We start from the raw sequence: 26,497 nt of genomic DNA on the forward strand, positions 1-26,497 counted from the left end.
TGGGGGAGGGGGATGGCTGATTGCATTGACCCCAGTGTTCAACTGGTTCTTATTTTATTGACTCAGAAAGGATGAAAGGCAAAGTCATCCCTGAAGAATTTGAGCTCAGAATGTAAGGATGGATGAAATGCCGCTAAGCATTTTGCCCAGCACACTTATGATTCTGCCAGCTTACCGCCTTAATAATAATATTAATAATAATATTAATAATAATATTAATAATAATATTAATAATAATATTAATAATAATATTAATAATAATAATATTAATAATAATATTAATGCCAAAATCTTTTAGAGAGATTAAATAATAAACAGTTTATATTCACAAAATTTTGAATAAAAACATAAAATTTTAAAATATAATTTAGCTATAAAAGTGGATAAAAAGTCTTTTGGAAAAATATGGAAATCAAAAAGTCCAAAGACATGTCCTTAAAAAAACCATTTCAGAAATAGAGTGGAATGAGTACATTCCTCACAAACGTTATTTTCAAAGAGGTTTAAGAAAAAGAGAAAAACATTTTGATTAATATATCCATAAATCAACCGCACTTATCATGGAAGCAGCAAGTCATGATAAGGCCAAATAAAACCATTTTCGGCAGAACAGACGAAAAGTCTTTAAACTTGTACGAGGGAATTTACAGGCACTTTTAAGTCCGATCGTTTGCCAATAAATTCCTTTAACTCTACCACAACCAGACACAGCTGCACGATTGCTTTTTCCTTTGTCATCAGCTCAACAGCAGCCTTTAAAGTTCCTGCAAGAAAATGATGGAAGGTGACTGAGATTGCTAACATACAATAACAGCTGTGAAACAGTTTAACTCATTAAAATTCAGATTACTCTGTGAAATGTAATAGTCTCTTTTTGCATTGTTTTGCATTAATCATTGCAGCTTTGAGATTTTAATGATGCGATGGTTTGTTATCAGAATGACATTGTAGAGTAAGTTTAAGAGCACAGATCTGGCTAGTTTTAGCAATAACAAAAAAAAACATGCACATACACATTAATTATCAGTGATGAAAGTTGTATTAATATCAAAAGGTAGTCTGTATATCCAACTTAACATGGATGTCTTATTAGAACACTGAATACTGTGCTATTAGCCTTGAGAGATCCTTTCATATAGGCACTTGGTGTGTAAATCACACACATCATAGCAAATGTGAACCATGTGTCATGGACACCAGAATTTATATATATGTATATATATATATATATATATATATATACACATGTACAAATATTTTATCTATGTGTGTATGTATGTATGTATATATATATATATATATATATATATATATATATATACACACAGATATATATATATACATATATACATACACACAGATATATATATATGTATGAGAGAGAGAGCAATTAAATTGTGGAAGAATTGTTCTAGTAATTCAACATAGAATGCAGTTAAATTCAGTTTAGATTTTAAATTTATTTCATAAAATGTCAAATTTGTTGCCACAACTTATAACCTGGTCATGGACACACTTCCACTTTAAGAGTTTCAAGGGTACCCTGATAGTGATTGCACCAGATTGCATTTATATGATCCCTTCTGCCTATCCTCTCACCGCTGTATACACTCATTAGATCCCTTACTTGAAACGTCTACATTACAAACCCTCTCAACAAGGCTAGGTAGAAGATGGGGTAGAATTCTAAGAAGGCTAATGAGAACTGTTCCATTTCCTTAACGTAACTAATAATTGACACACGTACACATGCACACATTCAAACTCTCATAAAGTTAAATGAAGAGGAAGTAGATAACAGAGATACACATCAATATCAATACACAGACAATGATAATTGTTGAAAATAAAATATTTACCTCCAGTAGCTAACAGGTCATCCACAATAACAATTTTCTGACCGCTCCTCACAGCTGTTGATTGTACTTCAAAAGAATCCTTCAATACAAACACAAAATCATTTTATTATATAAAAATCTATTTTAAGGAGTATAAATCTATTTTAGAGAGTACTATACCACTCCATCTATCACACTGTTCCTTCTCTATTGCACAACATTGCTATGTACCATGACCACTCTCTAGCATTACTGTATAATATTAATTTCAAATTTTGGCACAATGCCAGCAATTCCGAGGGAGGGGGTCAAGTTGATTGGAATGTAAAGATAGATGAAATGCCACTAAGCATTTTACCCAGCATGCTAACAATTCTGCCAGCTTGCTGCCTTCTATAAAATTGATTTCAAATTTTGGTACAAGGTCAGCAATTTCAGGGGAGTTGATTACACTGAGCCCCAACTGGTACTTATTTTATTCATCCTGAAAGGATGAAAGGCAAAGTCAACCTTGGTGGGATTTGAACCCAGAATGTAAAGATAGATGAAATGCTGCTAAACATTTTACTTGGTGTGCAAACGATTCTGTCAGCTTGTCACCTTAACATTATTGCATGATACAGCTATAAAAAAAAATTCTTCCACATCATTGCTGTTTTATTATATAATAACATCACAATATACCATTGCTGTCCTTTTATACAACACTGCTACATACTATTGCTGTTCTATTAAGAAACAAAATTACTGTATAACATTACTGTTCTATTATATAACAAAATTACTATATACCATTTCCCTTTTGCTATATACCATTCAACATCATTGTCATCAAAATTTAACATCCATTTTTCATATTGGCATGAGTTGGATGGCTTGAGAGGAACTGGTAAGGTCAGGGGGCGACACCAAGTTCCATAGTCTGTTTTGGCTTGGTTTCTATGGCTGAATGCATTTCCTAATGCCAAACACTCTACAGAGCATACAGGATGCCTTTTACGTGGCACCAGCACCCATACCAATGCTTCTTACATGGCACCTTGGTTTTAGGATCTCAACTGTGTTGTGGTGAGCAGGTCTCCTCAAGTACAGCAATGTGTCACATATCTCGGTCCTCTGTCATCTCCTTAGTAAGGTTCAGCATTTTGAGATTGGCCTTCACGATACACCATTGCTAGTTGCTTCTAAAACATTACAATACAACACTGCTGTTCTATTAAATAACATTACTAAACACTTATTGCTCTATTATCATCATCATCGTTTAATGTCCGCTTTCCATGCTAGCATGGGTTGGACAATTTGACTGAGGACTGACAAGCCAGAAGGCTGCAATCTGATCTGGCAGAGTTTCTACAGCTGGATGCCCTTCCCAACGCCATATTATATAACATATATAACATAATATTTCTCTGTATGTGTGTACATGCATATAATTGTATTATACACTTGTTATTGTGGATGTAAGTCAGTGTGTGTTCAGATTCATGCCTATTATTAAGTGTAAGTATCTATATGTGTATGTATACATGTGCATGTGTGCAGATGCAAACACTTATAAAAGAAAAATGAGAAAACATTACCTCGCCATATTCAAGTTTGAAATTTACTGAATATGTTGGTCCTGGCAATTTTCCCTTCTTGCGAATAGGAACAAAACCTACATTTAATTCGGTAGCAATAAGAGGCCCGAAAAGGAATCCCCTAGCTTCGAGTCCAACAATTAGTTCAACGTCTGGAGCATGTTCTTTTATTACTTCAACCATTTTGGAAATGAGGCCCTTGAAGACTGGAGGGTTTTGTAAAACTGGTAAAACATCACTGCAAACGGAGAGATTTATTTAAATATTGGTTTCAAATTTTGGCACAAGGCCAGAAATTTCAGAGGAAGGGCTAAGTCGAATTCATCAACTTCAGTGCTTAACTGGTACTTATTTTATAAATCTCAAAGGGTTGAAAGTCAAAGTCAACCCCAGTGGCATTTGAACACAGAATGTAAAGTCAGAAGAAATGGCGCTAAGCATTTTGTCCAATGTGGTAACAAGTCTGCCAAGTTGCTGCCTTGAGATTATTTTAAATATTGAAGTAAGTATGTGGGGGTGTATAAGAAGTACACCAACTCAGATAGCTGAGATGGTATTGAGAGTGAACCACCACACACATGCATGAGGGCATTATGGGTGCACCAATACACATGAAAGCAGGCATGTGGGTACACAAACTTTGCACATGTACAAGCAGGTATTGGTGAATTCACAATTAATATAGGTAGGTACTTGATTATAATTGTTCTTATGCTAATATAAATAAACCACTAACGGTTTCCAAAGTTAGTGAAAACGCTTATTCGCTAAATGTAAAGTTAGCTTTGCTGATTAGCTGTTAGCAGAACCTTGCCCACCACTGACAATAAATATGTTACTGTTTATGTCTTTGATATCCTGGCAATCAACTTTTAAAAAATTACAGAGAAAATATGTTTTTCAAATAACCACCCTTTTAAAACTGTAAATGAATATCTTTTGAGATAGTTTGTCTAATTTTTCCTTAAAATATTTCACAATTTGGAGTCTTCATCTTTTAACATTATGGTACACAATACTTTGAGCAGTCTTTCAATATTCTGATTGGTAAATGTTCAGTTTTGTGACATTAAAAAAAGTAAAAAAAGTTGAGGGGGAGATAACTAGTATAGGGACACAAGTCAACATAAACACTAGATATTATTTACTTTGGATTGATCAGAATGGCACGTGGAAGACCAGTGGGACCACAATTCATTGTTCCTGAAATTGAAATCCTCAACCATGAATCAATCTTAGAATATCACCCAATTAGCCGAATCACGTGACAAGATTTTTCTGTGGTTGGCACGGTGTTGACTAATCATGAATTTATACATGTGCAAAAATTATAATTCGCCATGTTACCTTACTACAGTAAATGGACTTATGTATGGCCTTTTACTAGTTATCTCCCCCTTAATTTTTATTTACTTTTTAAATATCACTAAACTAAACAATTACCTTCTGATTTTTCAGTCATTTGAACTTTGACTTTCTCACATCCAGCATATGAAATTTTTAGTAAACTTTAAAATGGGTAACAGTAGTTATTCAAATACTGAAAAGAAACGAAGAAATAAGACAAAAATAAGAATAAGGTGAAAGAAAGTGTTGCCTACCAAAAGTTAATCCCTTTCTTGGGAAAATCTGGGAAATATTTCAACACTTCTTTGATTTTGACGACCCTTTCATCTTCTTCAGTTTTCATTTCTGCAATATTATCTGAAAGAGTAAAAAACAAATGGGTTCCTTAAAATTCCAAGAAGCATTTGGCACCTGTTGAAACCTACAAGCTTGTCGTGCTCACATTCTCTAGATAATATACCAGAGGGGCAAAAACATCTTCAGATGTGACTCATAGATGTGTAATGGGAGTAAGGTAGGAAAATAGATTTCATAGAGGGCATGTATTGTAGTATTGGAATCAAGTTAGATGTATAATAGGTATCGAATAAAACAGTAACAAGTTTCAGAACATGCTTCATGGCGTCATAGGAAAGAAAAGGGTACCACTTTTTCCTTCAATTTTCTCTAGTATTTTTTTTTTTTTTCCACACGTGCACCCGCTTTTATAACCTTTTTTTCTCCCATGAGGTGTAGGATATCTATTCTGAAATTTTGTCGCGAAATCAGCTCTGATCCAGGAAAACACCCACGAACATTTGAACTACGATATCTATCAGAGCGATAAAGCAACCTAGAAGTTAGTGCGAGCAGTGGACAAAAGAGGTGCACACACACATAACTAAACGATGTCATAGAGGACGGGATTTCTTCTTTAAAGAAAACTTTGAGTTTCACTGCTTCGAAGAAAAACAAAAACATTTATTATTTGAATACATAGGTATCGTTCTTCTGAATATTAGCCTGAGCAACGTACAGAACGTAGAACCAGTGCTAACTGTGTACCATAAAGCTACACCCTCTAAGTTTTAAAATTGAATACATCGTTCGACTTTAAAGCAACAGCATATATATATATATATATATTGAAAGCTTTGAACAATGGTATTTGTATAAAGAAAACAAAAAGTATAATTGATGGATTCTACCTAAGCTATTAACGGTACTTCGTACAACTGTGAACGGAGAAAAGTGAAACAAAATAATCATCTACGCAAGACGGAATGTAACACCGACCGGTGACAGATGAAAATAGTTAACATCAAAAACATAGTCCGTATCTCTCTACCTTGTATGCTGAAACTATTATATACTATCGTGGTTTATTAAAACTTAAGTTTGTGAATAACAAGGCAATTTATTCAAAATCCCATTTTTCTCGTGCAGTTTCAAAATAACAGGAGTTTATACAACTCATTTAAAGAATCCAATTTCCGTTATATAAATAGAAAAAAAGTAAGAAAGAAAGAAAGAAAATAAATATGCACAATTTAAAAGGATTGCATAAATTCATGATGTTACAAAAAGAAATAATGTAAGGCACAGTGCAGCTTCTGTTTACTAAAATGCGCATCTATAGAGCACCTGATATATAAGCGGTGAGCAACGCCCCCTACCGATAGGTGGTGGACTATGTCATCTGTATCCGTCATATGACTGATAGCTGTATTGTCAGTTGTGATGATGGTGCTAATGATTTATTAATCAGTGTATGGCCCACTTCAAGTTAACAGTGGAAGAGGGCTTCTTTTTGAAGAGGGAACTTGCGATTTGCAGTATCAACAATACCAATCACTGAGAAGAGTCATCGCTGGCAAAAGGAAAATTATTCTCAATTCAAATAAAAGGAAAAAAGTAAGGAGGCATCAACATGCCTTCATCTAAGAAGGACGGAGTACGAGAAACAGGCGGACAGGTTGACAGTGAGTACATAGTTTATATATATACATATACCTGGTGCGTAGTGTATGTATAAAGTGCCCATCACAAGCGGTGATGGCGAGCGGGGTCATAAACAGTTTTTTTAATCTATGTGTCTGTGTGGGCAACTGTTCTCGATCTCGAAGAAGGAAGCTTCTGTTTGTCCTCATGGAGGATCACCCACCGATGATGTTTGAATATTGATGGATCTTTTCGTGGGAGTCGTTAGGGGAAGATATCTGTCATGCATGACCATGCATCTTCCGATTCACGACACATTAATAGCTTCAGTCGGTACTTAAAAATATCTTCGCTTGACAGTTCTCTTTGTTGATCTGAGACTAGCTCAATAACAATATCGAAGATATTTACAGGACAAAACAAGGTTGGGAATATGTTATAAATATTAAACATTATTTGTGTCATATTCAGTTAAGAGCAGTTATGGATAATTGTTTCTGGTTTGTTTGTCTTTTTTTTTTAATTTCAAGGAAATAACCAAAATACGGAAATCAATTGATTACATGAGTCCATGAATGCCTGTGCAATGCTTTCGATCAGCACATTTATTTATTTGTGTATATGATTTTGTATGCTTGTTCTGTATTTGTGTGTGAGTACGTTTGTATACATGCATATGTAAGTAATATGTATGAAGTTAATTACAACAGATAATTAAACAGTTTACAGCTATATTCTAGTGAAATTGTGATGTTTGCTGTTGTGTTTATGCTGTTAGTGGATTATACGTATAATGTGTGTGTATGTGTATAACAAATATTTTTATGGAGAGAATTTGCCTTTGTTTCGCTGTGTGTATATTCTGAACCTTTCTTTCCGTGTTTTCGTTTCTGCTATGAGCCAAGCTTCCTCTAATCACACCTCACCGTCTTAAAATGAAATGACACTTTGTATAAGGTAGCCCTGAACATTCAAACATAACTAAATAAATAAAAGAATGGCCATGACTGGAACACCTTTGTAAGTTTGCGCGATCAGAGTTGATTTAGTGCTAAACAACATCTATAATAATGGCTATCACCGTAGCTTAAGAGGCGTGTATCTGCCGAGATAGCGACAGGTCAGTTCCTGAATGAAAAGACTTCATTTAATTTACCGTCGTTTATGTTAAGAAAGGCATGATCGTTTCTTCCCCAGCTTTTTAATAAATCATCATTGTTATTTTCTATGTCTGTCTAACCCCCAACCCCTAACTCTCTCACGTTATATATATATATATATATATATATATATATATATATATATATATAAGCTTCCATACCTTGTAAGAAGGTCTATATCAATAAGATTACATTTAGTAATAACAATAACAAAACTGCCGACCACAACAGTGTCAATGTTTAGATGTAAACCATCTCGCCTAAATATACCCTCAAACTACAAAGTTGGTTATGGCTAGAAACGCTTTTGATCAGCTCGATCAGAACTGGCCTAGGGCTAAACTACGTCGGCGACAATAATACCCAGAACCCTTGAGTTTCATGTAATAACAACTGTTACACAAACAGTTTAACTAGTGATATCCCCGTAAGTCAGGGCCGCGGAGTAATTTGTAAGCGTTTTCGACTCCAAAAATTATTTAAGTATCGTTTTACTTTCGTTTTCCCATGCTGACATGAGTTGGGCCTGTATTACAACATCCCGCCCCCGTTCCGTGGTCCATTGTCGGTTTGCACACAGCAACTGAGTAAACCCACCAGTTTTTCTTGTGTATAATGCATGCACAACACTGTAAAAGAGTAGTTGTCTCATACAAGAAGACTAAAGCGACCCCTCAACTCTGTTCATATTTGGAGTTATTGCTCAACAAGTAGTTTTGGGTGTGGTTTGCAGGTTCCATGGCTTGTTTGTACAATTCATTTTAGGTGCTATGGAAACAACCATTTTACAGGAATAAGAGCCCTATATACCTTGTGTTAGGTCATCCTCAGAGTTGTTACCTTCCTAGATAGATAGCTTATAATGTGGCTTGTAGGGTCCATCTCCTTTGAACATTCTATATACTTACAAAATTAGCAAATGTTTCTATCAAATTAATTTTATGTTTAAAGAGAACTCAATACTATTAATAGAGTACATTTACAGTATATAACAGTTCCAGCTACATTATATCTTGTTTATCAGATATCTCTCAAGCAGGAGTGGCTGGTAGTGAGTTGCAATGCAATCAAATGAGACTGCTTAACTACATCTGAGGATAGGCTCAGCGTCCCATAATATTTCTATATTTGTGATGTTATTAGTTCAGCATTTTGATGAAACTTGTACATGTGCTATAAAACATTGAATACCATACCTGGTTTCTGCTTATTTCTTTGTCATTTCATTTTTTTTATATATAGTGGAATAGAAAAAGGAAATAGGAGGCTATGATATTCATGCTTCTCCCAAGAACATGTATGATCCTAGGTATAATTATGTTATTCAGTTGTGCACCATCATACTACAATAAACAACTATAACAAGAGTTACAGCCATCCAATGAGGGAAGCTATATGTAGTCACTCAACCTGATAACAACTGCATCTTAATTTAACCTCCAACCACACTGTACCACCTTTGAAAAAAACTTGTTGAATACTGTAATCCAGGTTGTTAAAACTAAAGAGGAAAAGATTAGTGGGATTGGTTATATGTCTGCTCAAACAGGAACAGCTTGAGGCTAAGCCAATAAGTGATATATGGGTCAAAAAAGGAGCTTTACATGGTCACCCTACTGGCTAGAAAAAACAATCAAATTTCCCTCAAATCACATCTCTGTTGATTTAAAAGAGGGAAAAACACATTGAACAATGCAGTAATCCTTGATATATAAAAGGATGGATGATCATAGCTTGAATACCTTTCGTCATAGGACTGCTTGATCACAACTGGCCCTGGAGCAAAACAACATCAGCCAGTAATAACAGCAACAGTTGCTACAGTTCAAGGCTTGGTTTCTTAACCAACCACCTGACACTTTTCTTCTGTCTTAATCTCCTACATCCTATATTCAATGTGTGTGTGTGTGTGTGTGAGAGAGAGAGAGAGAGTGTTTTTAGCTGTCTGTGTTCAGCTGCATGTGTTTATACATGTATTTTATCAATATTTATAAAAGCATAAAGGTAGTGAGCTGGCAGAATTGTTAGCATGCTGGGCAAAATGCTTAGCAGCATTTCATCTGTCTTTACATTCTGAGTTCAAATTCTGCTGAGGTCAACTTTGCCTTTCATTTCTTCAGGGTTGGTAAAATAAGTACCAGTTGAACACTGAGGTTGATGTAATCAATTTACCCTCTCTCCCGAAGTTGCTGGCCTTGTGCCAAGAATGTAAACCAATATGTAAATAAGCATACTTGTATTGTCATATATACAAATAAGCATGTGTCATATCAGTATATATGCCTGTCTGTATTATAAGTATATAGGCAATGTCATCGTCATCATCATTATTTAACATTGGTTTTAACATTGGCATGGACTGGACAGTTTGACAGGATGTGACCCTATGGCAAGCCATAAGGTCACATCATGCCCCAATGTCAGCTTTGGCATGTGTGTGTGTGTGTAATCCAGCACGCCCAGTTACATGGTTAGGCTGACTGCAACTAATCTAGCACCTCCACCATGCTAGCATGATGAATAGGTTTGCTAGAAATCCATTTGGACAAAAAAAAAAGACCCGTATCTGTCAATATGATGTGTAAACTTAATGTAGAGGAAATGACTATCTATCAATAGAGCTCAAGGACATAGAAATACTCAAGATGATAAGCAAAAAATCTGTAAAATTACTAGGAGTGATAGATAGACTTGTGCTCTTTAGCTCTGATAACTTCACTTTTAGACCTTTAGCATTTAATCCAGCCACATCTGGCCAAAATATTCTGCATGTTTAACCCTTTAGCATTCAGATTTCTTTGTCAAATGTATTGCTTATTTATTCATATTGTTTTGAATTAATCATGCATTATCTTGTAGCTTTGAGATTTCAATGGTGTGTTTATTATATTTTTAGAATGACATTGTAAGGGAGGCGTAAGAGATTGGATCTGGTCAGTTTTAACATAAAACAGGGAAAATATTTGAGCCAGATATGGTTGGATTAAATGCTAAAGGGTTTATGTTCAAACTGGCCAGATCTGGCCTCTGACAGCTACCCTAGAATGTCATTTTGTACACAAACAATCACATCATCGAAATCTCAAGGCTACAAAATAATGCAGGATAAATTCTAAACGATGTGAATAAATATGCATAACAACTGACAGAGTAATCTGAATGCTAAAGGTTAATGCTTTGTTGTCCACTTGTCCATAGCTGCATGGCTCAGCTGGAGTTTATTGAGGCAGATTTTCTATGGCTAGACATGTTTCCATAGAATATTGGAAATGACTAACTCTGCTTGTATGACAACGACACTCATTTACGACTATCACATTATGTCAAGGCAAAGCAACACACACACACACACACACACACATATGCATTCATACTCTCTCTTTACTCTTTTACTTGTTTCAGTCAATTGACTGTGGCCATGCTAGGGCACCGCCTTTAGTCGAGCAAAATCGACCCTAGGACTTATTCTTTGGAAGCCTAGTACTTATTCTATCGGTCTCTTTTGCCAAACTGCTAAGTTACAGAGACATAAACACACCAGCATCGGTTGTCAAGCGATGTTGGGGAGACAAACACAGACACACAAACATACATATATATACATATATACGATGGGCTTCTTTCAGTTACTGTCTACTAAATCCACTCACAAGGCTTTGGTCGGCCCGAGGCTATAGTAGAAGACACTTGCCCAAGGTGCCACGCAGTGGGAATGAACCCAGAACCATGTGGTTGGTAAGCAAGCTACTTACCACACAGCCACTCCTACATATATTTTTTTTTTCAGTCATGTAACAACACACGTACTTTTCTCAGACTATTCTTTTCCTTTTCTCCAGACTTTTACCTCTTCCCTCTTTCTGGCAAAGAACTGCACTCAAAACGTCTCACCCATTTTTTTTTTTCTATCTTAAACTTTCTCTGAGCATGAATCTAATACATTCACTGTGTTATGTCCTTTTGACTTTTGTTGTTTTTCCTGTTTTTGTTTTAATTTTTGATTTGCCAATATACACACAAACACACACACATATATACTAGCTAGTATATAGTATATATATATATATATATATATATATATATATGGGAGAATGTACGAAAAAAGAACAACAGACGAGGACAGGTGGTGTAAATAACAAATGGATGTATTAGTATGACGCTCGGGAATACGGAAAGTCTTTGACGTTTCGAGCTACGCTCTTCAACAGAAAGAATACGGAGACAAGGAGAAAAACACGGAGAAAAAAAATTGAATAGTGTTCAGTCAACGGTCAATCATAATATGAACATTAGAAGCATCAGTTGTGGCGTGCAAGAGAGACGATTGCGCTGGTATGGACATGTGGTGAGAATGGAGGAGGATAGCTGCGTGAAAAAGTGCCACACCCTAACAGTTGAGGGAACCCGTGGAAGAGGTAGGCCCAGGAAGACCTGGGCTGAGGTGGTGAGGCAAGACCTTCGTACATTGGGCCTCACCGAGGCGATGACTACGGACCGAGACCTTTGGAAATGGGCTGTGCGTGAGAAGACCCGGCAAGCCAAGTAAGATCGTTGCCAGTGCCCCTGGACTGGTTCTTGTGCGGGTGGCACATGAGATGCACCATTTTGAGCGTGGCCGTTGCCAGTACCGCCTGACTGGCTCCTGTAGGATTTTCGAGCGAGATCGTTGCCAGTGCCCCTGGACTGGCTTGTGCGGGTGGCACATAAAAGACACCATTTCGAGCGTGGCCGTTTTCGTGCGGGTGACACGTAAAAGCACCCACTACACTCTCTGAGTGGTTGGCGTTAGGAAGGGCATCCAGCTGTAGAAACTCTGCCAAATCAGACTGGAGCCTGGTGTTGCCATCCGGTTTCACCAGTCCTCAGTCAAATCGTCCAACCCATGCTAGCATGGAAAGCGGACGTTAAACGATGATGATGATATACATATATACATATATACATACATATATATGTATATGTATGTGTATATATCTATGTCTGTATTTTTGTGTCTGTGTTTGTCCCCCCACATCACTGCTTGACAACTGGTGTTGGTGTGTTTACATTCCTGTAACTTAATGGTTCGACAAAAGAGACCGATAGAATAAGTACTAGGCTTAAAAAATAAGTCCTGGGATAGATTTGTTCAAATAAAACCTCCCAAGGCAGTGCTTCAGCATGGCCACAATCAAATGACTGAAATGAATAAAAGAATATATATATGTGTGTGGAAGTGCAATGGTCCAGTGGTTAGATCAGCGGACTCATGGCCGTAGGATCGCAGTTTCGATTCCCAGACAGGGTGTTGTGAGTGTTTATTGAACAAAAACACCTAAAGCTCCACGAAGCTCTGGCGGGGTGGTGGTGGCGAACCCTGCTGTGCTCTTTCACCACAACTTTCTCTCACTCTTACTTCCTGTTTCTGTTGTGCCTGTAATTCAAAGGGTCAGCCTTGTCACACTGTGTCACATTGAATATCCCCGAGAACTATGTTAAGGGTACATGTGTCTGTGGAGTGCTCAGCCACTTGCATGTTAATTTCATGAGCAGGCTGTTTTGTTGATCGGATCAGTTGGAACCCTCATTGCCATAACCGACAGAGTGCCACGACGACAATATATATATATATATATATATATATATATATATATATATATATATATATATGTGCGATGGGTTGTTTCAGTTTTGGTCTTCCAAATCCACTCACAAGGCTGAAGATACTTACCTAAAGTGCCACACACATGGTTCAGAAGCAAATTTCTTAACCACAGAGTGATGCCTGTAACTCTAAATAAAACTTAAACATGGTACTTCAAGCTAATACAATTTTTTATCAGTAACCATTTGTAATACTCAATGTTGTAAGTATTTGGTTTGTTGATTATAATTTTTTGAGAGCTAGACAAGTCTGTGTGGTTGTATGCACACTATATCTTCTCTTTTGTTATGGATATGTTAAATCTAATCAACGCTCAAGTGTTGCTTGTTGTTGCTTGTTAACTTAGAATCTTCTTTGCAGCTCACTGCCAAGCAATGATCACAGCCGTTGTCAGATCTCTAATACATGACCTATGTTAGTGCATCAGTACTGTTGTAGGTAAACCAATCTCACACCACATGTCATTGTCATTCATCTATTTGCTTTCTTGATGCTATTCACTGGTATTAGCATGATTGGAACCCAGCACTCTGCATGCATCTGTGAATTGTTTGCTTTGTGCAGTCAGTAGCATGCAGTGTCAGGATGGCAAATGATGTTAGCAGCCCACATAACTATGATGTATGTCCACTGTTGGTTACAATATGTGTATGTGTAAATGTGTTTGTGTGTATGTATATATGCAAGTATGCATGTATATACAAGTATATGCATGAGTAGATATGCAGCTATATTATATATATTATGTGTGTGTGTTGGGCCTCATGGAGGCAATGACCGAGACCATTGGCATTATGACGTGCTTGAGAAGACCCATCAAGGTGAGCAAAATCACAGCCGTGGCAGATACTAGAGTCACACAAATTAGCACCCTTACTGGTGGCACATAAATGCACCCTGGTGTCACACAAATGGCACTTGTGTTGGCGGCATGTAAAAGCACCCATTACACTCTCAGAGTGGTTGACGTTAGGAAGGGCATTCAACCTTAGAAAACCATGCCAAATCAGACTGGAGTCTGGTGCAGTGTTCCAGCGTGCGAGCCCAGTCAAGCCATCCAACCGATGCCAGTATGGACAATAGACGTTAAATGATGATGATGATGATGTGTGTGTGTGTTTATGTTGTCCCTTTTTTTGTATCACCTAACTGTCTGGATATTTTGCGTTCTTGTCCCATTTTGTATTTTATATATATATGTATATATACAGAGAGAGAGAGTGAGAAAAGTGTATAGACATCTTTGAAGAAAACCTTTTTATTTTTCATGATGTAATTGATTTGTTCATCAATAAAAAATGTGTCTGAAAGTAGTGGACATCAGCCCATTTGTGTTACTATAGTGTGTGTGTATATATATATATATATATATATATATATATATACTTTCTACTATTGGCACAAGGCCTGAAATTTTGGTGGAGGGGGCTAGCCAGTTACATTGACCCCAGTAGTTGATTGATACTTATTTTATAAACTTCTGAAAGGATGGAATACAGGGTCAACCAGAACGTCAGACTGGTAGAAATGCCACTAAACATTTTTCCTGATGTGCTAATAATTCTGACAGCTTACCTTGTGTATGTGTGTGTGCGTATGTGTGTGCATGTGTGTCTGCCTATGTATGCTTGTGTATTTATATTGTTTCGATTAATATTAGAATTTAAAGAAGCCATTACAAGCGAGAATGCTAACTTTCCAGCTGACTAACAACACATGTTCTGGTGTATCCAAAAATATTTAAATTGATTCTCGTTAACTAATCTGTTAATTCTTTTTCCATCACTCCCACTCTTTCACCCTCTACTCCTGTTTTTTCTCTTCTTTTACTGATTTTTTTAAATATTTATCTTACTCTATTTCTTTCTCTTTTCTCCTCTACCTATCTCTCCCACTCTATCGTTTTCTCTTTCACTCTTCAAATTGTAGCCTTGCACCAAATTTAGAAATCGCTATTTTCAAGACTGAATGGCACAATTAGTAAAGTTGCAAACAAACTTCGTTGCATGACCTCATTATATCTCCTTATGTACTGAGATCAAATAACACCGAGGCTGATTATTGGGCCCCATGAAGGCAATGATAAGTAACCAAAACCTTTGGGGATATGCCATGCTTGAGAAGACCTGTCAAGTCAAGTGAAATTGTAGTCCTGGCTGATGCCAGTGTTGTATCACTAGCACCCGTGCCAGTGGCATGTAAAAAGCACCCATTACACTCTTAGAGTGGTTGGTGTTAGGAAGGGCATCCAGCTGTAGAAACCATGCCTAATCAGATTGTAAACTGGTGCAGCTTTGTTGTTAGGAAGGGCATCCAGCCGTAGAAACCATGCCAAATCAAATTGGAACCTGGTATAGCCCTACAGTTTACCAGTTTCGGTCAGACCATCTAAGCCATGCTAGTGTGGAAAGCAGACACTAAACATAATTAATTCTCTCCAAAACATGTAGCCTTGTAGAAATTTCTATTGAGCTAGCAGAATCATTATCATGTCAATCAAAATGCTTAGTGGTGTTTCATCTGTCTTTATGCTTTGACTTCAAATTCTGTTGAGGTCAACTTTACCTTTCATCCTTTCAGGGTTGGTAAAATAAAAGACTAGTCTAGCACTGATGTCAATGTAATCAACTACACCAATGTTTTCCAACCATTTTTTAACCTATGGGCCTTTTTGATTCCTATTTTACTCAGATGGACCCTTGGAACCTTGCAGTGTCTAAATTTCATTCTTTTGAGTTTAAATCTGAGTTCAAATCCCACCAAAGTTGACATTCCTTTTCAATATTCTGGTATTAACGAAGTAATTAACCAAATGAGTAGATCAAATAAATTTCAATAATATAAGGACTAACTTCGACATTCTGCTGAAAATGTGTGCAAAAAGAAAAAAAATAGAATATTTATGATTATCATTAATATGAGTTCAAGTGTTCCTGAATCTTAATATATTGAACTTTGTGTAAGTTCAATAAATAGCAGATCCGTTAGCTGATAGCAAGAAATCAAAGTTCACATGATGTTAAGAGATTCTTGAGGGTGTATAGTTAGTGAACTTCAGGTCTATCATTCTTTATCTCAGATGATTAATATATTCCTTGTTCTAGAATTATATAACTTATAACGGAGACATGCAAGCAGTTTGTAAATTATTGTTGTAGACATATTCTCTTCCACATATCATCTTGATACATGCAAGCAACAGATGTCAACTGGTGTGACATAGTTTGTAGATATCTCACTGAAGGATAACTACTGTCAACTGGACAAACACATTTTGTAGATGTCTACTGGACAGACACTGTTTCCAGATTTGGAGTTGACTAACAGTTTGTAAATTGTCAATGGCACAATTGCAGGCTGTAGATGTTGACTGGATAGACACACTCTACAGATGTCAACTGGACAGACACACTCTGTACATGTCGACTGGACAGATGCACTCTTCAGATGTTGGTTGGACTGATGCACTCTGCAGATGTTGACCTGACAGACACATTCTGTAGATGTCAACTGATCAGACAAACTCTGCAGATGTCAACAAGACATACACACTCTGCAGGTATTGACTGGACATAGGCACTCTGCAGATGTCAACTGAACAGACATTCAGCAGATGTCAACTGGACAGACATACTTTGAAGATGTCGACTAAATAGTATCTGAAGTTGTCAACTAAGCTGAAATGGAATGAAATTTTCCATATATAGACTTAGCAGGATTAATGGAAGTTTGAACAGTTCTTTTTCACCAATGCTTCTTCCAGAATTTATTATCAGTTTTTCTCATGACTAAGCAATTGCAAGAAAATTTAAACTATTTATTTGACTAAGGGAAGTGAAAGTGACAAGCTGAAAGTGACAAACTGATAAGTTATCAGATAACTTCTGTTTCATGTATTTAAATCTGTTGAATGTCTTATTTTATATTTGTGACTAAAACATGATTATATCAGGTTTTCCTTTACCTGGCTGTTGAGAATAATTACCAGTTTGTTGGGGAATGTTTATATGAAATAATACTGTGCAAACAGGCATGTACCTTTCATCTGCTTCAAATGCTACGAAGCCAGAGATATAAGTAACAGGACCTTAAAAGTTGTTTGTAGGGTATTCATTCACATTGTAGGCATTTGTTCACCTACTAACTCGATATTTTTCTAACTTGATATTCTCTGTTCATAATTTCAGATCTGGTATTTGCTCTGATCGACTCATTGTGTGATAAAGATGAGCTTGCTGAAGAGTTGATACGTGATTCACTGGTGGAACTTGGGAAGAAGAAAACAGATCTAGTCATAAGCTCAACGTATTACTATCTGAAGAAGAATTCTAAGGTGAGTTGTTGGTGTTCTTTAACTCTAGGTCAGCTCTGATCAGATAGACTTATGATTAAAGCTCTGATCAGACAGACCTATGATTAAAGACATTTCAACCATGACCCTCCAGTATGTCGGAGACTACATTTTTCAGAGTATCCTTCTGTTACTTGTTTCATTTATTGAGCTGCAGTCATGTTGGAGCACTGCCTTTAACAATTTTAGTCAAACAGATTGACCACCCACCAACCCAGTACCTTTTTTTTTGGAATTTGAACTCAGAACATAAAGAGAGATGAAATGTTGCTAAGCATTTTGCCTGGCATGCTAATAATTCTGCTAGCTTGCCACTTTACACATATTGTTACATATTATCATCGTTGTTCATTACACTTTTGTGGAGTTTCATGTTAATCTTATATCTCCCATTTAGAGTGTTTAAATGTCAAGGTTAATCTTTTTAAAGGAGTGTGGAGTTACCACTTAGTCACTACTTTTCCCAGGTCCACTCTGGCCCAAAGTGCAAATACTTTTCAAGGACTTTAAGGGACTTGGAGAAGGGCTGGCCCCTTGACATGTCATTTAAACTCACCAATGAGTAGATATTTTCTGATGTTACATGAACCAGTTTTCCTGCCTTGGAGTTAAATAGATCCTGTGCCTCAAGGATACTCTTGGGAGAGAAGAAGACTAGTAAACTAAACTGTAAATAAGCCAGCAGAAGGCAACAGGAAACCAGTACTGTATTCTTCACAAGAAAAAACCATGAATATATGAAGCTTCAAAATTTGGCATGGAGCTCTATGATTGCCAATATTTGTAGGCAAGGTGCATGAAGAGAAAGAGAGTCTTTTTTTTTATCCTATTTCATAGTCCTTAAATATCAATGCTGAATTTATATTCCCCCTTTTATACTGTGTTTAACCCTTTAGCATTTAAACCAGCCATATCTAGCCAAAATAATTTACCTGTTTTAACTTCACGCTGGCCAGGTCTAGCCTCTCACACTTAACCTACAATATTATTCTAAAAATAGTCGCATCATTGAAATCTCAGATCTACAAGATAATGCATGACTATTTTTTATCAATAAGCATTACATTTGACTGAGATATCTGAATGCTAAAGAGTTAAATATCAGTGTCGATTATATATCACTTTTTCTTTTCTTTCTTAAGGTTAGGTAAAAAGGCAGTGTTCTTCAATATGAGAAGGTCTCTAAAGCCAGTTGGGGGTGGGAGAGAAAGTTATCCTCAAATCTGAGACCTGGCATTATTGCTTACAATAGAATGATATTCAATAAAAGCACTTAAGGTTCCAGGGTCTGGTGGTAAACTGGGTGATAAATTAAGTCTGCCACTCGAGTAGGTCATGGCAGGATTTGAACTCAAAATATAAAGAACTGGAATAAATACCACAAGGCATCTGATCTAACCTGCTCACAACTCCACCCGTCCCAATCTTCTTCCGTGTAATGGTACACTCTTTTATTGACCTTCAAAGGATGAGAGGTAAAGTAGACCTTGGCAGGATTAGAACTCAGAGCATAGAGAACTGGAACAAATACCACAGGGTATTTCCACTTTTAAAGTGTTTAAATATCAATACTGATATTATGTCCCCCTTTTTTATGGTATAAAAATGATGAAAATTCTAAAACACTCCCAGCCCCTTTTTATTGTATGTTTACAATGCCAATACTGTTCTTATCTTCTCTTTTGTTATGTTGTCTTCAGCTCCCCATTGCTCACAGAGTGGCCATTTTGAACTGTATGGAGAGAATCTTAAAAGAATGTCTAGAAGTGTTGGACATGAAGCTTGCCTCCAGTGTTATAGACCAAGCATTAAAAGAACTTACCACTTCCAAGGTAACACACCATCTTATATCTTTAAACATTGTTTTCTAATTTGATGGGGAGGTTTATAGGATTTTGCTCTATTTTCTCTCTCTAGCCTTCATATTCTCCAATTTCTTTTACTTCTGCCTTTTCTCTTCCTTTCTCTCAATCTCACTTCTCTGTTTTCTCCTCTCCCTCTCTTTCTATTTTGTCTCTTTCTTTATTTTCATCTGCAAAGTATGAAATAGTTTCAACTCACCAGAAAACACAATATGCTACTCTTATATATATAGCTGAAGGATTGCAGGCCCAATGCTTTTTTTGGGGCCTGCAATTGCCTATATTATTAATTCTGTTATTATCATTTTTTAAATTGTTACACTAGATAATAATAGAGTCAATGGTATCTTGGCAAATATCTTCTCGTGAATTATTTGCTCTGTATTGAAATATACATATATATATGGACAAGAAAACAGACATATTGTTTACATTCATCATTACATACAGTGGCTAAAATATCTATAGATATATTCTTATTGTATTGTATAATAAAGAAATGTAGCATTGCTAACACACAAGTAATCTAACACATAGTGTCGTCCATTGGTTGGTATTACCATCATCCATTACACTGCATTACAATTTTTCTTTTCTTTGTCTTTGGTCAATAAGTTCTATTTCCTCTTTGGTTCTATCTAGAAATTAAAGGAAATAACCACTATTCCCTTCAGACTTTACTTTTGTGACTTGGACATCAATGTTTGGAAACTGACCTATTTTCCATTACATTTCAGACAGATTCAGCATTGAGTTGCTGAAACATATATTGCTATTGCAAATATTCTGCTCATTACTACAGATTTGCTTGACCTTAACCACTAGAGCATGTCCTTTAGTGATTGACAATATGTGCATCTCTAATCATGAGCAAGAGTAGCAGGAGTAGTGTGTTGAGAAGGATTCTTTGGGGTTTGAATAAATGTAACAAAAGCAAAGTTTGAAGGAAATGTTAGCCACTTTTCATACTTTTTAGAGGTAAGCAAACAGAAAATATCAGTTGCTACTCAAGGACAAAGATCGTGTTACACAGTGTTATAGATTACAGTGGTTGGGACTAAAACATTATGAGATGACTGAAAAACAAATAGTGGGGTCTCTAATGTACTTGATGTAGTGTGGCAAGAAGTTTTAAATGAATTAAATTACACCTGTAGTTAGCCATGTGATGAAATTAACTAAGTTAATGAGTACATATCATGTGACCACATGACCAACCAGACTATCAGATGTTGTTACACATTGTTGGTTACAATATGCTCTTGCATTGTTTTAGCCTTCAAATGACGCCACTCCGCTAACTAGGCAAGCAGGCCAACAGTCCCTTCTGATCGAAAGGAGACTGGAGCTATGTGAAATGAAGTATTTTGCTCAAGAACACAACATGCTGCCCAGTCAGGGAATCAAACCCACAATCTAGCAATCATGAGTGCAACAGCCTAACCACTAGGCCATGCACCTTCTCAAGTACATAAATTATTTAATTTTAGTGCAATTCTAAATTAGACTCAAAGCAGTAAGAAACGGTGATTTCAGAGGATAGATTTGTCATGTATATTTTGTCTTGTCTTTTTGGCATGCCGGTGTGATTGCCTTTGCCCCTAACACTGTAATTTTGTTGTTGCTAAGTCATCATCGAATTTGACAAATGAATTCTCATGTATCATATTCTTTCTCGCAGGAAATCGTTCCTGAATGGCAGTCTGCAGCCAGTGGTGTTCTTGTAGCCTTAGGAGCCAGATATTGCAATGAAGTGATGGAAGTACTGGTACAGAATTTCAAGCCTGGAGCTTTACCTCATTTCTTTATTGTACAGACTATGGCTAATCTCAGCACGGCCAATGGTAAGAGTCACTTTTCTTTTGTTTTTGTGGTTAATAAAGTTGATAATGGTACAGACGTGTTTGTGTGGTTAGAAGCTTGCTTCCCAACCACATGGTTCTGGGCTTCAGTCTCACTGCATGGCATCTTGGTCAAGTGTCTTCTCCTATAGCCTTGAACTGACCAAGGCCTTGTGAGTGGATTTGATAGACAGAAACTGAAAGAAGCATCTCATATATGTGTGTGTGTTTGTATGTCTTTGTGTCTGTATACCCAGCCCACCGCTTGACAACTGGTGTTGGTTTGTTTATGTTCCTGTAACCTAGCAGTTCGACATAGGTAACCTAGCAGTGGCCCAGCATGACTGCAATCTAATGACTGAAACAAGTAAAGGATAAAAGATAATCGTCTCCTTCATTGGGCATGAAACTCGGCTTGCAAAGACCTGTTGGGGCAAGCAAAAGCGAAATCGTGATCGCACCTGTGCCCAGTGTCGCCTTCCTGGCACTTGTGCCGGTGGCACGTGTAAGACATTCGAGCGAGATTGTTGCCAGTACTGCTGGACTGGCTCTTGTGCAGGTGGCATGTAAAATACACCATTTTGAGTGTGGCCGTTGCCAGTACCGTCTGACTGGCCTTCGTGCCGGTGGCACATAAAAGCACCCACTACACTCTCGGAGTGGTTGGCGTTAGGAAGGGCATCCAGCTGTAGAAACTCTGCCAAATCAGATTGGAGCCTGGTGTAGCCATCTGGTTCACCAGTCCTCAGTCAAATCGTCCAACCCATGCTAGCATGGAAAGCAGACATTAAACAATGATGATGATGATGATTAGTGACAAGATGGAGGATCATCAACTTCCCGAGATCACACTGTAAAGTGAACACTCCTCTGGTCATTATGACAGAGAAGCACCAAAGAAATCCATCAACACCTGCCACATTGACCACCAGCTGGAAGTCTGTTCTTGTTGCTGACCAGGAAACCTGGCATCTCACTGTTCTCCAGGCAATGGTCTCCTTTGAAGACATGTAGAGGACCATCTTTCCTGATAAGACAAAAAGGAGGTAAAAAAAACTGGGACACTGTGACCAATGCTGACCAGTGCACCTCTCCATGCAGTCTCTGCGGTCATGCCTGCCATACTGAACACGTTAGACATCAGCAAGCCTGCAACATACATGGATATTCCCCTCCATGGATCTTTGCTCATGTAGCGAAGCCTCATGTTAAAGTCTAAGGCAAAACATTTTGTAGTATTTAGTTATAGTTTTTTTACAATCTCATATTAAATTGGCCTTTCATCTTTCTGTAGGGAAGAATGGGATGGGGGGGGGGGGGGGTGAAGGCTGATAAAATAAATATCAGTCAATTACTGGAATCAATTTAATCAACTGTATTTTCCCTTAACTTGGGTTATTCACTGTCACAGTTGCAATTACTAGCTAAATGCAATTCTTCAGGTGATATATTGTGAATGATGAAGTCGCCATCAGCTTCAAATAATTAACTACACAATTGAATAATTAATTGTGTAGCAGGCAAATAAGGGAGCCTCTATGTGGTTATGCAACCTAATAGAAATGGCAACCAAATCTTTCTCAAGTGACTTTCTCATGTTTTGATAAATGAAGTAGACAGTGGAAAATGTCTACATTGTCAAATACATTGTCTGATCATAGGTCTGCTTTGATAAAGGCAAAACTTGGTCAACTCAACCACAACAACAACAGATTATATATATACAGAATAGATAAGCAATGCACACACACATACACGAATATGTGTGTGTGTATATATATATATATATATATATATATATATATATATGTATCGCAGGAGTGGCTGTGTGGTAAGTAGCTTGCTTACCAACCACATGGTTTCGGGTTCATTCCCACTGCGTGGCACCTTGGGCAAGTGTCTTCTACTATAGCCTCGGGCCGACCAAAGCCTTGTGAGTGGATTTGGTAGACGGAAACTGAAAGAAGCCTGTCGTATATATGTATATATATATATATATATATATATGTTTGTGTGTATGTGTGTCTGTGTTTGTCCCCCCAACATCGCTTGACAACCGATGGTGGTGTGTTTACGTCCCCCGTAACTTAGCAGTTCGGCAAAAAGAGACCGATAGAATAAGTACTAGGCATCCAAAGAATAAGTCCTGGGGTCGATTTACTCGACTAAAGGCGGTGCTCCAGCATGGCCACAGTCAAATGACTAAAACAAGTAAAAGAATAAAAGAGTAAAAGAGTATATATATGTATATATATATATATATATATATATATATATAAAGTAACAAACTGAGGAAAATAAATCCTTTAAGAGGTGTGTTAAACATCCAATTCACTGGTATGTCAGTTAGATACCATACAAATCATCATCATCATCATGATCATCGTTTAACGTCCGCTTTCCATGCTAGCATGGGTTGGACGATTTGACTGAGGACTGGTGAAACCAGATGGCAACACCAGGCTCCAATCTGATTTGGCAGAGTTTCTACAGCTGGATGCCCTTCCTAACGCCAACCACTCCGAGAGTGTAGTGGGTGCTTTTACGTGTCACCCGCACGAAAACGGCCACGCTCGAAATGGTGTCTTTTATGTGCCACCCGCACAAGAGCCAGTCCAGGGGCACCGGCAACGATCTCGCTCGAAAAACCTCATGTGTTACTCGCACAAGAGCCAGTCCATGGGGACTGGCAACGATCCCGCTCGAAAGATTTCATGTGTTGCCCGCACATGAGCCAGTTCAGGGGCACTGGCAAACGATCCCGGTCGAAATAAATATATATATATATATATATATATATATATATGTATATATATATATGTATATATATATATATATATATATATATATATATATATGTAGTTCATTTGTTTAATGCTGGTTTTCTGTGGTAGCATGACTCACTCATTCTCTCTCTATGAAACTACAGAATTACACAACCCTAGAATTTGACAAATATCCATTCATTTTCACCACCCACTATTCCTTGGAAGCTCATGGGGTTAGAGTCCTGGGTTCTTCCTCCAAAGTGTCCTATCAGAAGCAAGTGATATTACATGACTATCTAAACCCATATGTTTGACATATATAAGAACAAAGCTCTTTTTCTAACAGTATTATTGGCATTAACTGTCCCATATTACTAATCTCCTTTTTATTGATCTAAACATTATCGTGAACTGTCCTATATCACTGTAAATGAAACACCAAAGGATACAGATGAATATAGAAAAAGAGAAAACAATCTTGGAAAATTAGTTAATTCAATTATAAAGATAGATTAATATAGAGATATTCAATTGACAATCCAATAATTTATTTACATTGCAATATTACATTAAGTACTATGAATATAATATATAGCATAATTTTTAATGTTGTTTTTTTAATTGTAATTGATATATGATTGAATAGTTAATGCTCATGTCCATAACACAGACATTTGAATTCATTTTTACAATCCAGCCATCCTTTCATACGGAATTTTGTCTTTTTCTAAACCAAAGATCCTGAAGTGACTATGTATATAATGGAACTGTGATTATGTATATCAGAAAAAATATATATATATAAGTCGAAACAATTTGTTGGTCTTTCTTGGTTTTTATAATTATTTATGTTATATAATATTCTGTTATGTTATATTATATTATATTCATAGTACTTCATGTAATATTGTAATATAAATAAATTATTGGATTGTCAATTGAATATCTCTATATTTAATTTATCTATCTATTTATCTATCTTTCTATATATATATATATATATATGTATATATATATATATATATATATATATATATATATATATATATATATATATATACATACATATATTATCATCATCATTTAATGTCCATTGTCCATGCTGACATGGGTTGGATGGTTTGACCAGAGCTGGGGAGCTGTACTAGACTCCAGTTCAATTTGGCATGATTTCTACGGCTGGATGCCCTTCCTAATGCCAACCACTTTACAGAGTATGCTGGGTGCTTTTACATGGTACTGTACGGGCACTTTTATGTGGTACCAGACGGGCGCTTTGATGTGGAACTGCACGGGTGCTTTTGTGTGGCACCACCATGGGTGCTTTACACCACCGGCAGGATCAGTATTAACACGTCTGCTGTGGGTATGGATCCTCTTGAGTATGGCCAGGCACCAGGTATCTCAGTCCTTCATCATCTTACCTGATAGGTTTAACTTCCTGAGATTGTTCTTCAGTACTTCATCCCATGTCTTTCTGAGTCACCCACTTCCATGTATTCCACCCACTTTGAGAGATTGAAAATAGATAGGCAATGCACTCACACACACATTCACACTCACACATACACAATAGATAGACATACATGTGTGTGTGTATATATATATATATATATATATATATATATATATATATTGTTGTAGGGAATTATTGATAATGGTACACCCCTCTCACATGATGAATGGAATACCCTAGTCACTGTAAGTAAAGAGATTATGTAGTAGGTGGTCAAGATATAGTTGTGTCTTTACTGGTTTTACTAAGTATACTGTATACCGAAGTGGGCATTATATCAATCCAACATTTTAAGGATTATAACATATACATACATACATACATACATATATATATATATATATATATATATATATATATATATATATATATCATACCTTTGATACTACATAGCTTTACATATATTATGTCATATCTTGATACTGTGTGGATTAGGATCTCCATTGGTAGACCACAGATATTAAGTAAAATGCTAAGCACTTATAGTATGCAATTTAGTAGCTCCAATTCTCTGAAGTGACCAGATTTGTCGTGTATATAAACTGACTGGCAGCTTGATTGATCAAGTGATGTAGAAGACATGTGAAGACTTGAAAGAAATGAACCCAGCATGCTCTGCTGGATGTGCAATGTCAGTGAGTATGTATGACTAAATTGTAAATGTTTG

At 36.7% G+C, this 26,497-nt stretch overlaps 2 protein-coding genes across 5 annotated transcripts in view; one reads left to right on the forward strand and one right to left on the reverse strand.

Annotated features, from left to right (window-relative positions):
- Window positions 1–292: 292 nt before the first annotated feature.
- LOC106878369 (adenine phosphoribosyltransferase) lies at window positions 293–7,735 on the reverse strand. Of its 3 annotated transcripts, none has more exons than XM_089338165.1 (5): window positions 6,761–7,735; window positions 5,023–5,125; window positions 3,422–3,659; window positions 1,860–1,938; window positions 293–764 (listed from the first exon to the last, which is right to left on the reverse strand). In XM_089338165.1, exons 1-5 carry the CDS (start codon window positions 6,789–6,791, stop codon window positions 625–627), a joined length of 591 nt encoding a protein of 196 aa, XP_089194291.1. In that variant the 5' UTR covers window positions 6,792–7,735; the 3' UTR covers window positions 293–624. The 3 variants fall into 3 exon arrangements, with proteins under 3 accessions (XP_089194291.1, XP_052831131.1, XP_014783046.1); XM_052975171.2 differs by lacking the exon at window positions 6,761–7,735 and adding an exon at window positions 6,295–6,364; XM_014927560.3 differs by lacking the exon at window positions 6,761–7,735 and adding an exon at window positions 5,956–6,074.
- Window positions 6,144–26,497, forward strand: part of LOC106878368 (maestro heat-like repeat-containing protein family member 1) — a 97,173-nt gene continuing 76,819 nt past the window's right edge. For both annotated transcript variants that reach the window (XM_089338162.1, XM_089338164.1), the window contains exons 1-4: window positions 6,144–6,729; window positions 17,680–17,825; window positions 19,544–19,675; window positions 21,387–21,549. In XM_089338162.1, the coding sequence (XP_089194288.1) occupies window positions 6,678–6,729; window positions 17,680–17,825; window positions 19,544–19,675; window positions 21,387–21,549 (493 nt within the window). In that variant the 5' untranslated portion in view covers window positions 6,144–6,677. The remainder of the gene's footprint in view (window positions 6,730–17,679; window positions 17,826–19,543; window positions 19,676–21,386; window positions 21,550–26,497) is intronic.

Source organism: Octopus bimaculoides, chromosome 20 (assembly GCF_046866305.1).
Source record: "Octopus bimaculoides isolate indiv1 chromosome 20, ASM4686630v1, whole genome shotgun sequence".
Taxonomy (NCBI): Eukaryota; Metazoa; Mollusca; class Cephalopoda; order Octopoda; family Octopodidae; genus Octopus; species Octopus bimaculoides.